Source organism: Malus domestica, chromosome 15 (genome assembly GCF_042453785.1).
Source record: "Malus domestica chromosome 15, GDT2T_hap1".
Classification (NCBI taxonomy): domain Eukaryota; kingdom Viridiplantae; phylum Streptophyta; class Magnoliopsida; order Rosales; family Rosaceae; genus Malus; species Malus domestica.
Window position 1 is genome coordinate 53,337,682 of NC_091675.1, and position 14,803 is coordinate 53,352,484.

The 14,803-nt window shown below is 38.3% G+C and overlaps 2 protein-coding genes across 5 annotated transcripts; one reads left to right on the plus strand and one right to left on the minus strand.

The window, feature by feature from the left end:
* Positions 1-760: 760 nt before the first annotated feature.
* LOC103432340 (uncharacterized) lies at positions 761-2,747 on the minus strand. The gene is made up of 3 exons (XM_029095224.2): positions 2,515-2,747; positions 1,614-2,254; positions 761-1,464 (listed from the first exon to the last, which is right to left on the minus strand). The coding sequence occupies exons 1-3, from the start codon at positions 2,623-2,625 to the stop codon at positions 1,011-1,013; spliced, it is 1,206 nt and encodes a 401-aa protein (XP_028951057.1). The 5' UTR covers positions 2,626-2,747; the 3' UTR covers positions 761-1,010.
* A 6,185-nt stretch (positions 2,748-8,932) lies between these two features.
* Positions 8,933-13,399, plus strand: LOC103402522 (probable receptor-like protein kinase At1g11050). 4 transcript variants are annotated; one of them, XM_070813832.1, is made up of 3 exons: positions 8,933-11,404; positions 11,945-12,264; positions 13,157-13,399. In XM_070813832.1, exon 1 carries the CDS (start codon positions 9,286-9,288, stop codon positions 11,299-11,301), a length of 2,016 nt encoding a protein of 671 aa, XP_070669933.1. In that variant the 5' UTR covers positions 8,933-9,285; the 3' UTR covers positions 11,302-11,404; positions 11,945-12,264; positions 13,157-13,399. The 4 variants fall into 4 exon arrangements, with proteins under 4 accessions (XP_070669933.1, XP_017178770.2, XP_070669932.1 ...); XM_070813831.1 differs by having other exon boundaries at positions 8,934-11,297; XM_017323281.3 differs by lacking the exon at positions 13,157-13,399 and having other exon boundaries at positions 11,945-12,364.
* Positions 13,400-14,803: the final 1,404 nt, after the last annotated feature.

Here is a 14,803-nt window from a genome sequence, read left to right on the forward strand (position 1 = left end):
ACAGCAGGCAATTACAAAGCGGAGGAGGGGGAGGGAAATTTTGTTGACGTACTTGTAAAGATATCATTTTGGTGAGTAATGTAGGCTTGCTTTGTTGTACTGCAGACATTTTACCTTCGTCGTCACTCATCATTTTATAAAAATATATGATTTGTGAAATAAATTGAGAGCGTGTGTGAGAAGTAAAATGGGAGACACCATAGTTGTTGGAGATGGCATTACTGGAACAGTGGTAGAAGTTCCTTTTCTTGCTGGGCAGCACCCGCCATCGAAAAGCTCAAGCTGTTGATGTGCAATAACCTGTAGGTTATGAATTTGAAACGCAGTTTTCATCTGTGCTTGATTTTTGTTGTAGACCAAAAGAAAACACAAATGTGTTGTGAGTACTAGGGAAATTGACAATCCTTATGAAGCTTTTCATACAAAGTACAAAGGGAATAGATAAAATCAAACTTAATTCGTTTTGTTTTGTGTAAATGGCCCGCTTACTTTCACCGTTGTTTGGCTAGAGTCTTAAGATTTTCAGTGCCGTAATCTAGGCTTTTCGTATTGAACACATCAAGTCCATCTGATGTTACCAGCCATATTCACATTGTTGTACTAATTGTGCTTCTATCCATAAAACATTTGGATTTAGTTGGAAGATTAGGGTAAAGCATGTGGAGTTTAGGATTTAGTACGTAGTGGTTCTGTAGGAAAGATAACTAATTGGAAGCTTAACCGCTGTATCGGAAAAATAACAAACTCGAGGAAAGATTGCTAAGATTGGCACAAATACATTACGAACACTATCTTTTACAAAATTCTCAGAGGAATTTATATATGTATGTTCTCACATTATATAGGTCCACTGGAGAGCTATGTACATGGCTAGATGCAATGCAATTAGAAATTCAACAAGTGTGAGTATTTTTTCTTCTTTTCGTCCCGTAGAGAAAAGATCGAAAGAGAACAATGCTAGTTGGCTCCTCTGCACATAAGTCAGAAGTGATGAAGAGATATTTGAACTGTTAATCATAAGAACAATCTTGTAGAATTTCAACTGCTTCTGCTCGTTTCTCGTCGCTCACATGTGTCGGAAATTTTACAAGACATGTGATGCGGAGGTCGCCTCTCGCTGTTGGGTCTTTAAGCTTTGGCATTCCTTGTCCTGGAATGACCTTTACATAGCCATGATATATGATGTCATCGAATGAAATTGTCATTTTGTCTCCTCCTAGCAGAGGAACTGGAAATGAGCAGCCTCCCAGTGCATCTGCCAGAGGGATCTCAACAGCGATTTCCAAATCATCGCGGCCTGATCTCTTGAACAGATGGTGCCTCTTTTCATCTATCAAGAAGAGTATGTCAGCTGGGAGGTAACCTGGTTTCTCATCGCCTTTCGCTTCAAATGTAATCTTCGTTCCTTTCCTCCATCCCGGCTGCACGTTTATTTTCAGTGTTTCCTCTTCTTGGACAATGATCCTGTAGATACACACACACACACACATTATATATATATATATATACAAATACACACATTATATATATACACATATACACATCATTATATATACACACACACAGAGGCTGCTTAATTACGTAAGAAATTGTCAGCAATGTTAGTGACAAACCCAGCATTGTTGATGACTTCTCTTGTGATCTTGATCTTCTTTACGCATCCGTGACACAACTCTTCAAGTGTGAATGCAAGCTTCTTCTCAATCGGACGAGGTTTCTTTCTCGCAGTTGTCCGAGAGAAGACAATCGGGGTTGTGCTCCTCTTGCTCACACTTCTTGATAAAGACTCCGGTTGATCAGACGTGCCTGATTTACTGCCATTAGACGTTTGAGAGGTTGGAGATGGAGAGGCGGGTGATGGAGAAGCGGGTGCTGGAGAGGCTGGTGCTGAAGCTGTGGTGGGTGATGGAGAATGTATTTCAGTCTCAAAAGGGTGCCTCCGGCTCATATTTCTTGATAGAAGGGAAGGAATTTCCATCTCTGAAGTGCTCCTTCGACCCATATTTCTCGAAACTGAAGCAGAAATTTCGGTCTCCATGGCATTCCTTCGACTCATATTTCTTGACAACGACGAGGGTGTCGGAGTGGTGCTCCGGCTTGCACTTCTTGAGAAGCTCCTCGGTGTCGGTGTCTTACATCTTCTACTCGAGGTCCTTGAAAGACTTCGGCGCAAGAAGTTATCATCAATACTTCGTTGATTATCGAACCCGCCTACCGGTGTTGTTGGGTAACTAATCGTAAAATTTTCATCGTCCTGCTCCTCGGATCACAAACAATATGCAAATTAAGCATAGATTTACATCAGGAACGAGCTAGAAAAAATTTCAAGATCATGATACATGTAAATTTGATATATAAATCACGAAAACATTGTCAATTAATATATAGATTTATAAAGGCAATCATCAAATATGTAACACATGTCGTTAAATTTAACAAACGTAATTCCGCATTCGTAAATCATGTGTTAATTGCACGATTAATGATTAGGGATTATGAATGTGTGCATGTTACCTTGGTGGTGTCATGATTGTCTGCAAACTTTGAGTCTCCGTGCTTATGGTTGGGGGCCAATTTCATAACAAAGGATTTGTATCCTTTGCAGATATTCGATATTCCGAGCATGTTGTAGAGATCCGATGTTGACGCTCAACGTGGATGATCCCCCATACAGGAGAGGGGGAGGAGGGAGGAGGAGGGCGGAGGAGGGAGGTAGATCGATCGATATCGGAAGATAGTGGCTGGGGATCCAAAGATGAAGAAGCGTTTCCTTGGGAGCTTTTGTGAGGCAAAATATTAGTGTTGTTTCTTTGGTGAGATGGGGCAAAAGTGTGTTTGTTTTTGTGACATGCATGAAGTAGTGTCGTTTTTTATTATTTACATTTACACTGAAAACCTTCTATTTTTAGGTTATTTCCGAGTAAACCTCACTATTTTATGTACTTTCATCACCCTTTCTACAGACCAGTCATGTATTTTTATGTTTGTTTGTAAAAAGAGATTAGCGGGGTTTCATCACAATAGTCTATCTTTTAGAGGTCAGAAAGATTCACAGAGGTATTTCAACTTCCCTTTGGTCATTATCATGTAATTCACCAACGCCAAGAATTAAATTCAAAATGTGTCGTGTGGAATACAGGCATGAATCATCCCAACCTTTAAGTATTAGATATATCCTTTATCTAGTAGGATTAAATATGTTTTTTTATAAGGCAATAGCGTTAGTGGCTAAATGTTAGATTAGGAAGCTGACGGGGTTCAAACCCACGCCAGAAAGCAAAAGCACAATTTTTTTCCATCAATGTGGTAAGGGCTGCTTGCAGATTTAGATATGTTTCATCTCATTACAATATCATGTCTAATATATATACATATATATAATATAATATAATTTGATTTTTTTTTTTTGAACAAACGATATTATCTATATTAAGGAGGAGAGAGTGGGCTCATGTGACGACCCGTCCCGAATAAAAACAAATATTTTCTCCCCGAATGTATGTAAAATGATGGTTATGCCCTCGAGGCTTAGTGACGTGGATGTACGTATAGAGTGCTAAATTATTTTTCTCGCTGATGTAATTAAATTGTATTCGTCGTCACGAGCGAGTGGACACGAATTAGGGTTGAATTGGGTTCGTAATGAAAAAGTTAGGAACGTTAGAATACAATTGGATCAAGTAGGAAAATAAAACTTAGATCAATTGCAATTATTCCTGTTTTCTTGGACCCCAATCAGGATTGGATTTAATTAAGTTTTGGGCCACTTGGGTTCTCCCTCTCTCCTTTTTCCCTCACACGGCTGCCCAATGGGAAGCCCTTGATATTTTTCTTCGGCCAATCCCGTAACTCAATCACACACACACACACACCCACACCCACACGTAACCTTTCTTCCTCTCCCTCATCCTTCTCGAAGTCTCTCTCATCCGTACCGTCCGTACACCCATACACCCATACACCCATACACCCAACCATCCTCATCTAGCACAAATCCAGCTATTGGAGACCACATTCGAGTTCCTTGCAAGCTCGCGAGCCTAACCATACCCTTTGTTCGAAGAAAGGACGTTGGAATCGTGAGAATTTCCAAGCTCCCGCGAGGAGCTCTGTTGCTCCAACGTGATCGTGGACATTTCACGATATTTTTAGGCTCGAAAAGGTTCCTAATTAACTTAATAGGAACCCTAGATATTATCCCCATCACAATCAATCATGGATCCTTTCATCCTCTTCCCGATATATTATCTCCTAATCTATATCTTGAGAATATCCTTTTCTTATTCATCTAATGGATGACACATCTTGGCCAATATGAAACAGTCATATGTAGGGCAAAACTCTAACACTATGGCCGGCTAATCCTCCTATAAATATGTCAATCTCTATCAAATTTTGGTAAAATACTACCCATACAAACCCTAAACACTCACTTTTTTCAGAGTTACTAACTTAAGCATCGGACCATTGGCCAAATCCCCCTCGTGGGAGCGTGAAGCTTTGGTCTTTCACCAAATCTATTGACCGTTAATTATTTTATAAGTACAAATTCATCAAAACTGAAGACGATGAGATTTTGCTACCACACCGGTGTATATTATAATATGGCATTGCTACATGCAGCATGCAGACTTTTTCTCTTTAACCGTTCTATCCTATTCTATCCAAAGCCGGCAAATTCATTTTCCACGCGCTTGTATAGAGTCCAGCATCAACATATTCCACTGTATAAGTATCATTAATTTAAAAAATTATTTTTTTAATACAAGCAATTTATATGATTTAGAATATTCAAATCCCCTATTAAAAACATGGATTTAATTTTTCTTTGTTTAGTGGGGCATACATATTCCTTTCTAACTAGAAAGTCTTAATTTGACTCACTTGAATAATGATGACATATAATATTTAAGTAGAGTTTGATATCTAGTTACGAATGACTCATTGCCTGGCTTAGTCAAATCACTTTCTTTTAGAGTTTGATATCTTGTTCCGAAACGAATTCTACACAAGTGTCGAAAACCGATTATGTCATTTAAACAAAGAAAAGATAGGTGATTTCTGTGACGTCACATGGTGAAAAACCATATCCTTCTATACCTGATAAGTTTGAACACGATGATAACTCATAGAGATGTGTGTGGTGTTCTTTGATATGTTGATTTATAAACTATTATCTGGTTTATTAAGTCAATTAGTTGTTTGATTTGAGTATACGTATTTATGGACGTCATTAAGAGCCCTTTGGACTTTGGTTGTTCATAAGGAATGAGGATCCTTTTCGGATCCTCTTTGTGAGGATTCCGGATATCCTCAAATTATGTTTGTTCATCGTACATCGTACGATCAGTTTTCATTAGATAATGTTCATATTTAATTTTAAATAAAAATATTTAAAATAATTTTTGACCGTATAATGTATGATGAACAGACACAATTTAAGAATCTTTATAATCCTTACAAAGAGAATCCAGAAAGGATATTCGTTCATTTACAAGAGGTACCATTGCAAGCTCGCGGCCATACATATATGTTTTTTTTTTTTTAAGTACTTCGATATATGTTTTGAAATGTGTGTTCAATCATGCTTATCATTATCCCGTGTGTGAGAGGGGTAGATCCGTCCAAGCAGCCTCCTTCAATACACGTGTAATTATTGTAAACTATGTTGATTTTTTTTTTCTAATTAATTCTAATTAGTTGTTTACTTTTAATAAATTTGTTTTTTATTGTACAAGTTGGTATTATAAATTAGTCCAATTTTTGGATAGGGACGGACACGTTACCGTAGCTAATTGGCAACTGTGGACTAATTGATATTATATTATATTTAAAGGCATATGTAATTCATGTTTTATCCTCCTTTTCGTTAGTTTGGTTTTCTTTATTTTAATGTGAAGATGGTTATAACAAGAAGTTACTAGAAAAGGTAGCCAATCTGCCAGTGTGTGTTTTTTGGGTAATGCTAGACACAAGACAATTTATTAAAATTATATTTTGTAAAGAATATATACTGTGATTGTTGATGATTACTAATTTTTTTAGATGAAACGATAGCGGTTTTATTATACTTTAAGAATCATTACAAATATCAAGGAGGACATTCGAGATAATAGTTAATCCAATGAAACTTTAACATAAAATAAAAGGTCAACTTGGCCAATCTAATTATCATCGTACTGGTGGATTTGAGGGCGAGACATGCCCAATAATAAGCAAAGAAACACATCCAAGTCTTGAAATGATCCACTCCCAAACTCAGAAAATTGAGATGGCACTCCAAAGCTAGATAAACTCCCTTTTTTTTTTTAAGAAAACTTCTACGCACAAAGTCTTAATATAACGAATCAACACTCTTTAACAACTAACATCTCTGACTCCAAAGAGGAAACAACAGCGAACCAACTAGTGTCCATATCACCATGAATTTTACAAGTAACACCATTGACAAAGATACTAATTCCAACAAAGTGGAACCAAATGATTTGGTATCACATGAATACAAAATTAAATACTTATGAAGAAAGATTCACACATAACCTCACCAAGGAGACACTTATTGGCGAGATACTAAGACAAAAAAATTGAGAAGCAACAATCCATGAGAAGATAAAGGAGGAATACTAGAAAAATGGAGAGCGGGGTTGCCAATGGCCTTAAGCCGGACCAACGGGCCGGTGGATATGGAGTTTATATATTTAGGGTTTTGTAAGAAAGAGGGGAAAGGAAATATTAGATTATTACTTAAATACATGATTAACGAGTTTATTTTTTATTAGAGACACATCATATGATCTACAATCGTGGCCTAAAAAATTGTCTCCCTACTTTTTTTTTTAATTAATAGGAGATGTGAGTGCTTAAGCGATATCAGTTAGCAACTTAACAAGGCATTAATCATTTGTCTATTCCCCTTGACAATATTTTTTCATAATATGAACCAACTATTTGTTAGGTTATCATTCTGCAAAATTTCATTGAAACCAGAATACATTTAGTTATCTAACCGTGACCTGAAGGATAGGCAATCACCCTTTTTTTTTCGGATTAATCATGAAATATTCAAATTTATAGTTAAAACGCTAAACGATTTCTGACTTGAGTGATTTTTTGCAAAAAAGATGTATGAATGAAGACCTCAAAAACAAACACTTATGATGATGATATTTAATTTGTAAAGCGAGCTCAAACGAGAGATTAGCACCATATTGAATTACCAGCTAATTAGGGCTTGATCGGAGGTAAAATCTAAACTTTAAATAACGGGTGAGGATCGAGGGACACATGTTTTGACACTCATTTTGCAGGGCATACTTTGTAATATATTTCAACAATCCAAACTATCTATCATGGGGTCTTCCTTCAAAGATCATGTTTATAAAAAATCACTCAAATTCCAAATCTTATGACTGTAGACTAAATGATAGTCATTTTAGTGTTTTATTGTAAGGATGTGCTATCCACACACCCCATTTTACTTCTCACGCGTCCTTTATTAATTTCTGTTCGTTGATCTTCTTTAATTCATTCAATCCGACGGTCGAAAATTAGAAGAATGTGTGAGATATAAAAAAATGATATGTGGATATCACACCCCTTATTGTAAAACTATTTGTCCATTTTCTTCACTTATAATGAATTTCTTAATTATTTTAGTTTTTTGTATGAATAATCTATAAATGATCAATTAAAATATAGACAGTTCAATAGAGGAGGTCCTACAAAATCGATATACAAATGTGGGATCAAGATTCTCTCTCCCATTTTTCATCCCCTTCCATCCCCTTCTATTTTTCTAGCTTTTGATTTCATGTTGAGCTAATTTAATGCTCCAGATTTTACCGCCTCACACATTTTCACTCTCCTTTCTTCCTCTTCGCTTCTGCTGCTACATTCACAGACCAAGAAACGTCATTCAATGGCTATCCCGGTGCATCTGGCGGGTCCCACTGAAGCATCTTCCACTGCGAGTAGATATCCGGGTGCATCCGGTTGTCGGAGACCCGGACCGTCGGTACAAACTCATTCTGCGCGGCGCCGAAGCAGCAAACCAGAGGCGGGTAATCGTACGGGAAATCTATGCCGTCGTCGTAATCCTCGAGTTCCGAATTCGGGTTTTCGGGTTGGGGTTCGACGGCGCCGTTTACGACCTCGGATTTCTTCGAACGCCTGGGTTTTTTCGGTGCTTCCGAAGAAGAAGAAGGGGTGCCCTTTTTCCTGCCGCGAGTGGGTTTGCTGGGTTCAATGCTTCCGTTGTCGGCGCCATTGGTGGAAGCTCTGGGTGGATTTAGATTGTGCGATTTGGGGGGTTTAAGTAGCAAAAACTGTGGACTGAAAGCTTTCAACTTTAAAGATTCTAAAGCCACCCCATTCGAAATGACGCTTCTGGGGCTTATGACAAGGGATCCGGATTCTCTGCCTTCCACTTTTGGTGCCCTTTCTGTCCCTCATGTTTTGTGTGGTCACGGTTAAGCCACGTTAATATTTTATATTTTTTTTATAAATATAATAAGATAAAAATAAATAATAATATAAAATATTGACGTGACTTAACCGTGACCACACAAACAGAAAAACATGAAAAGGACATCAAAGTGAAAGGCAGACAATTCTTGTCCCTCGTGACAAGTGGGAGAGATAGGTGACAGGAGCCATGGATTGTGAATGCAGTAGCAGAAGCAAGAGGAAGAAAGGAGAGTGAAAATATGTGAGTTGGTAAAATCTAGAGCATCAAATTAACTCAACATGAAATCAATGATAAAAAAATAAAAAAGGATGGGAAGGGGATGAAAAATGAGAGGGCGGACATTCTTGGTCCAAAAATGTGCGTAAGAAAAATGAGCGTCGTCCGATTCTAAATCACAAATTAATAATTAATTAATACAATTGCCGGATCTAGCGTAAGTCCAACACGTTCCTCTGACGTTCATGCACATCATAATCTAATCTTGTCAACAAAAAAGGCCGTTTAGGCCACGCGCCCTTTGACAGTTCCTGTGGCACCAACCATCCCGGCAGCCAGAAGAAAAGAAACAGAGGAGGTTTGACTAACCAATCCTAAAGCTCATCTCTGAAACTCAGAGGAGGAGTGAAAGATCAACCTAACTCAGAACTCGAACTCAGCACAGGAAAGTCAGTTCCTTTCTCTCTCTCTCTCTCTCTCTCTCTCTCTCTCTCTCTCTACAACTAGATGCACAGCTTTTCTTTTCCAAAATCAAACACAACCCACAATCTGAAGTTTAGGAATTTAGAAATTTGGAAATTTAGAACAGACAAAGAGAAGAGATGATGAAACTTGCAGTTGGGTTTTGGTTGTTTCTCTCTCTACTTTCTCTCTCTACCTTATCTCCATCGACAGCAGCTGAAGCACCAGCACCAGCTCCTCCTCCCAGAACAAATATAACAACAACAGCAGCGTGCCCAATGGATCTGAGCTATGTCCTAAGAATCCCCTTCAACTCCTCCACCTGCAAAAACTTCCAACCTCCTTCCAAAACCACACAAATGGAGTCGGAGGACCTCACCAAGATCCCCTGCTGCCAAACCCTTTTGTCCCTCTTCGGGATCTCCCTCGCCCAACACCTCAAAGAAACCTCCCTCTTCCAACTCCCCAACCTCCCCACCTCCATTTCCTGCCTCCAAAACTTCCAGTCCAAGCTCTCCTCCCTCTCCCTCTCTCCCAATCTTGTCTCCTACTGCTTTGACCCTCTCCAGTTTGTCATCTCCCCCAACATCTGCGCCAACATTCAGTCCACCAGTGATTGGGTCTCCAAGCTCGGCAACTCCACCGTCCTCGACTCCGCCTGCCGCCCTGACCTCGCCGATCTCTCCCTCTGCGGGGGCTGTGTCGACGCCGGCTTTGCCATTCAGAAGATGTTGATTGCCGCCGATGGTAACTCTTCTCACACTAAAGACTGTTGGTACTTTACTATTCTTTATGCTGCTGGTATTGTCAATGAGTTTGGCCCTGAGAGCAATGGTGTTGTGAACTGTATATTTGGGTTGTCTTCTTCCAATGCGCCATCGTCGAAAAAGAGCAATACTGCCCTTGTTTTCGGCCTCACTGGCGCTGGGGTTGCGGTGTTTGTCATGTTTAGTTTGTTGGGGTTGTACTTTTGGTATGATAGGAGGTGGAGGAACAAAAGGATTATAGGGTCTCGAATGGAATCCGGTTTTGACTTGGATGAACGAGATGCTAGGATTAGAGTGAGACCAAACACCGGTTCAATTTGGTTTAAAATTCAGGACCTTGAGAAGGCTACTAACAAATTTTCGCAGAAGAATTTTATCGGTCGAGGTGGATTTGGTGTTGTTTACAAGGGTGTGTTGCAGGACGGGACTACGGTTGCTGTTAAGAAAGTTATAGAATCTGATTTTCAAGGGGATGCTGAATTTTGCAATGAGGTTGAGATTATTAGCAATTTGAAGCACCGGAATCTTGTCCCGCTTAGAGGTTGTTGTGTGGTCGAGGGGGAAGACAGTTACGAGGAGAAAGGAAGTCACAGATACCTTGTCTACGATTACATGCCGAATGGGAATCTAGATGACCATCTCTTTATTTCTCAGCCTAGTAGTCAGAGCGGAACTGAAAGGAGACCCTTGACTTGGCCTCAAAGAAAGAGCATAATCTTGGATGTAGCCAAGGGTTTAGCTTATCTTCACTATGGAGTGAAGCCTGCGATATATCACAGAGATATTAAGGCTACAAATATACTACTAGATGCCGATATGAGAGCGAGGGTGGCAGACTTTGGGCTTGTAAAACAGAGCTTGGAAGGCCAGTCTCATCTCACTACTAGAGTGGCAGGGACTCATGGATACTTAGCCCCTGAATATGCTCTTTATGGACAGCTGACTGAGAAGAGCGATGTTTATAGCTTTGGAGTGGTTATTTTGGAGATTATGTGTGGGAGAAAAGCACTTGATTTGTCATCTTCAGGTTCCCCTCGTGCTTTTTTGATCACAGATTGGGCATGGTCATTTGTGAAATCTGGAAAAGCTGAGCAAGCTTTAGACTTCTCATTGGTGAGAGATGGGGATAATGCGAATTCGAATCCAAAGAGCATAATGGAGAGATATTTGCTGGTCGGCATTTTGTGTGCTCACGTAATGGTGGCTTTACGGCCTACCATTTTGGAAGCCCTGAAAATGCTGGAGGGAGATATTGAGGTGCCACAGATTCCAGATAGGCCGATGCCTCTTGGTCATCCTTCAAGTTATGGCAATGGCAACGGTAACACGTTCAGCATATCACCAGCTTTGAGCGGGCCAAAATTACACAGCAGAGACATGCTCAGGTAATCTAGAAAGATTTGCGATTCTTTAGTTTGTACATTGCCTCGAAGGATGTAAAGAGTGAGAAGCATGTTCATGGAAGACCCTCCAGTCCATGAGTTCATTCAAGGTATGTGGTTGAGAATCTTGTAAATATGACATATAAGAACTCATAGACAAATTTAAAGGCTATACTACACATCCGAGGTTAGGAATTGCACCGGCTAGTGTAGGATCTTTGTGTTTTATAAAGTTGCAACTTCTTGTGGTGTTATCATATTTACCAAACTACATGGTTGGCTTGACATTATAAATAGCGCGAGTGAAGAAGTAGATAACTGTATAAGCAAACAGTATTGTTTGAATTGAATCAGCTACTCCAGAAGAACAGATTGACTCAAGAAGTACAGATTGAGTCAAGAAGTTGGAGTCGAAATCATCATGAATTCGGAAATTTTATGTGGAAATGAATCTAATGAGAAATCAATTCGTTATTAAACCTATACTTTCATGGTTGTTCCGTTCTATCTCATCATGGGTTCCTTTCTTTTATGTGTTTCGTTCTCTCTCTCTCTTGTAACCAAGCTGCAATACATATATTTATCTTGTATTCGTTAACTGTTTAATTACTCGATTGAAGTAGCATCATTGATATCTATGCCCACAACAGGTTTAGCAGAGAGTGAAGCACTTCATGGGCCTGCTGACCGTCTGAGTCCTTGGGAGATTCTTAAAGCTCGAAAAATTTCAGTATGGCAGTAACACAACCTAGTTTATCAAACGCAACCTAATTTATCAAGTGTAATAATATAAGAGGTTGGAATTTTTCAGTGGGCCGTGTTCTCGACACACTCAACAATCTCTCTTACCGCTCTAACGTGTTTATTAGTTCAAAAGCGTATGTACATAGGTTTTGGTGAGATTTTGATTTATATTTGTATAGTAATAGTAAGGTAAATAGTAAATACCTATCAGCTTGTAACTGTAGGGGTGGGAAATTTTGTTGTTTTGTTTCCTTGCTTGTAATACGTTTTTGTGGGCAACTTGTAATCCAAGTTGTTAATGCTCAGTGACGGGCTTGCCGCTGCCACTCCCACTATATTTCCCTATTTCTGTAAGAAGTAACTGGAAAATAGAGAGTGATTCAAAAATTGGAACTTGTTTTAATGGATTGGATTTGGAGTAGGACGGAGATTCATTTTAATGGAAATGGATCCTCTCCGGATCTCTTCCACCAAATCTTGTCAATCAACAAATCCGGACCCTTGAAATTTGATCAAACGGCTAATATTATTAATTTTAACCGTTGAATCAAATTTCAAGATCCGAATATGATCCCTTTCCCATTTTAATGGCAGCCCAGCTCCATTTAACCTGACGTGAATTGCAGGTTCAATGCATGTATTTTATTTATTTATAGCAGAAAATTATCATCAACAAAGTGCCAAATACATATCTGGTTCAATGCATGTGTTACTAGTGCAGATTAAATTTCGACCTACAATAAATAAATAATGATAATTATATGGTCAATACGAGATAAATGCATATCAATATTTACATTATTTCATGTAATATTATTAATTGTAATCATCCGAATTACAGTATAAATAAGCGCATGTTTACCTTCAGAATTTTTGTCAAATATTGTAAATTTAATTCTTTTAGAAGGGATATAAGATAATACAATAGCAATGTCAGTTGAAGCTCGCCGTGGTCGCTCTTCTTTTGCTTTCTCTTGTTCTCTTTGCTCAATGCTTCGGTAAAACATCTCTCTTTGTGATTTTCGCACATCGTTTTTATCTCGTTTACTAAAACACTTTCGTTTTCGCATGTTTTTTGGTGTGTGTGTCTAAATGTAGACATCAGAGCAAGGACCGAGTGAGGGTCCAAGTGGAGAATGTCCTGATGGGTTCAAGTCCAATGCAAAACCAAGGAAGACTGCATCCGACCATGCACCGAGTTTGGCCGTCCTCCAACAACTGTTGTCTGTCTTCCTTATCCAACCGGACAATTTGGCTGTTGTATTTGTCAAATAATTATCTAATTATCCCCCAATCAACAACTTGTTTTGGTACAAGTTGAAGATTAAATAAACATGCGTCTATCTACTTCCAAGGTTTAATTTAAATTTTAACTATTTTAATTGTGTTTTGTTTCTTATTAAACATATAAGACGTTGTCTTGTATTCATCTGATGCTCAAGACAGTAATGACATCACTTATTTAATTTTCTCATGTCTTTTCAATGTTGTCGTAAAACAATACTAGCCTTTCATCACACGCTAATGTGCACAACTCGATCTTTTTTTAACCATTTTTATAGAGTTTTTAGAGTAACTTTTTCATTTGGTCCTATGCTATAACCTTAGTTTAGATTTAGTAACCGAATTAAAATTCGGTCAATTCTAGTCCTTGAATTTAACAAAGTGTAGTCAATGGTCCATTGCGTTAACTTTGGTTTAAAATTGGAAACTTTAACGAAAAGCACCCGGTACTGTTCACTTTAACGAAAAACCACATTTTTACACTAAAAAGTCAATCCTGGTACTATTCACTTTACCCTTTATTTTATCCTTATCATTAAAACTCAAAGTTTTCAAGTCCTCTTCATTAGTTTTCCTTTTAAAATTATGTTAGTTTGACTATGTGATACACATACGGACCCATTCGCGGGCCAAGTATTGTGTTAGTTTCAAGTGAATGGTCGTCAAGAATTTTCCGGTGACTATTGAGGCAACGAAACAGTTCAATTGAGTCGAAGAAGTGTAATTAACTATGCATGTACGTATTTGATAACTGCATTACTATGACAAGAATCAGAGCTACATCAATCGAGTCAGTTTGCCTTTTCATCCATTGGATTGTTAAAGAGAAAAAAAAATAGTATTTTTTCGATTCAATAAATAGCATTTTTAAAATTCAATTATGACCGCTCAATTTCTTGAATAAAAATTGGAATAATCAAACTACTTGGTAGTCTATTCTATTGAAGAAAACTTAACGTGACTAACTTGTAACTTTTTTCTTTTGGTGTATATGATGTTGAATTGAGGTGTCATTATCCACCTCTCTATATAGCAAATTGGCACGCCGTCACCCTTGCCGTTTGATGACTCAATTTCACATCATATATTTTACCTTATTTTTAGTATATTTTGGTAATTATTTTGGTAGAATTTTGATACTTTATTTTATATTTTCAATATAGGACATTCGACTTCCTCTGGAGCAAAACGTGATCAAACGGATGAATTTTGAGGTGATTCAAATTGGAAGACAATCGTGTGTCCCTTGGCGTGTTCGTATCAGAATTCGAGATTTTTCTACCAAACGGTTATTTTCTGGCAATGGAATAAAAAAGTAGTGCGCGGTGTTGGAAAGTGACTTTTTGGGCTTAATTGTGAGTTTTTGAGCCCAAGATAACTTGTGATGGGTTTGTGGTCTTTTGGAGAAGTGTTCAGAATATTCCAAACTTTAAATCTAAGCTATTTTGGGCCGGTTTTGGAGCAGATATGGGTCCAAAACT

What these genes read in the sequence shown, in the direction of transcription:
- LOC103432340 (XM_029095224.2), bottom strand. Translation starts at nt 2,625, where the DNA reads ATGCTCGGAATATCGAATATCTGCAAAGGATACAAATCCTTTGTTATG. An exon ending in ACAATCATGACACCACCAAG is followed by an intron (nt 2,255 to 2,514) that starts GTAACATGCACA and finishes TCCGAGGAGCAG; the next exon opens with GACGATGAAAATTTTACGAT. An exon ending in GAAGTCATCAACAATGCTGG is followed by an intron (nt 1,465 to 1,613) that starts GTTTGTCACTAA and finishes GTGTATCTACAG; the next exon opens with GATCATTGTCCAAGAAGAGG.
- LOC103402522 (XM_070813831.1), top strand. Translation starts at nt 9,286, where the DNA reads ATGATGAAACTTGCAGTTGGGTTTTGGTTGTTTCTCTCTCTACTTTCT.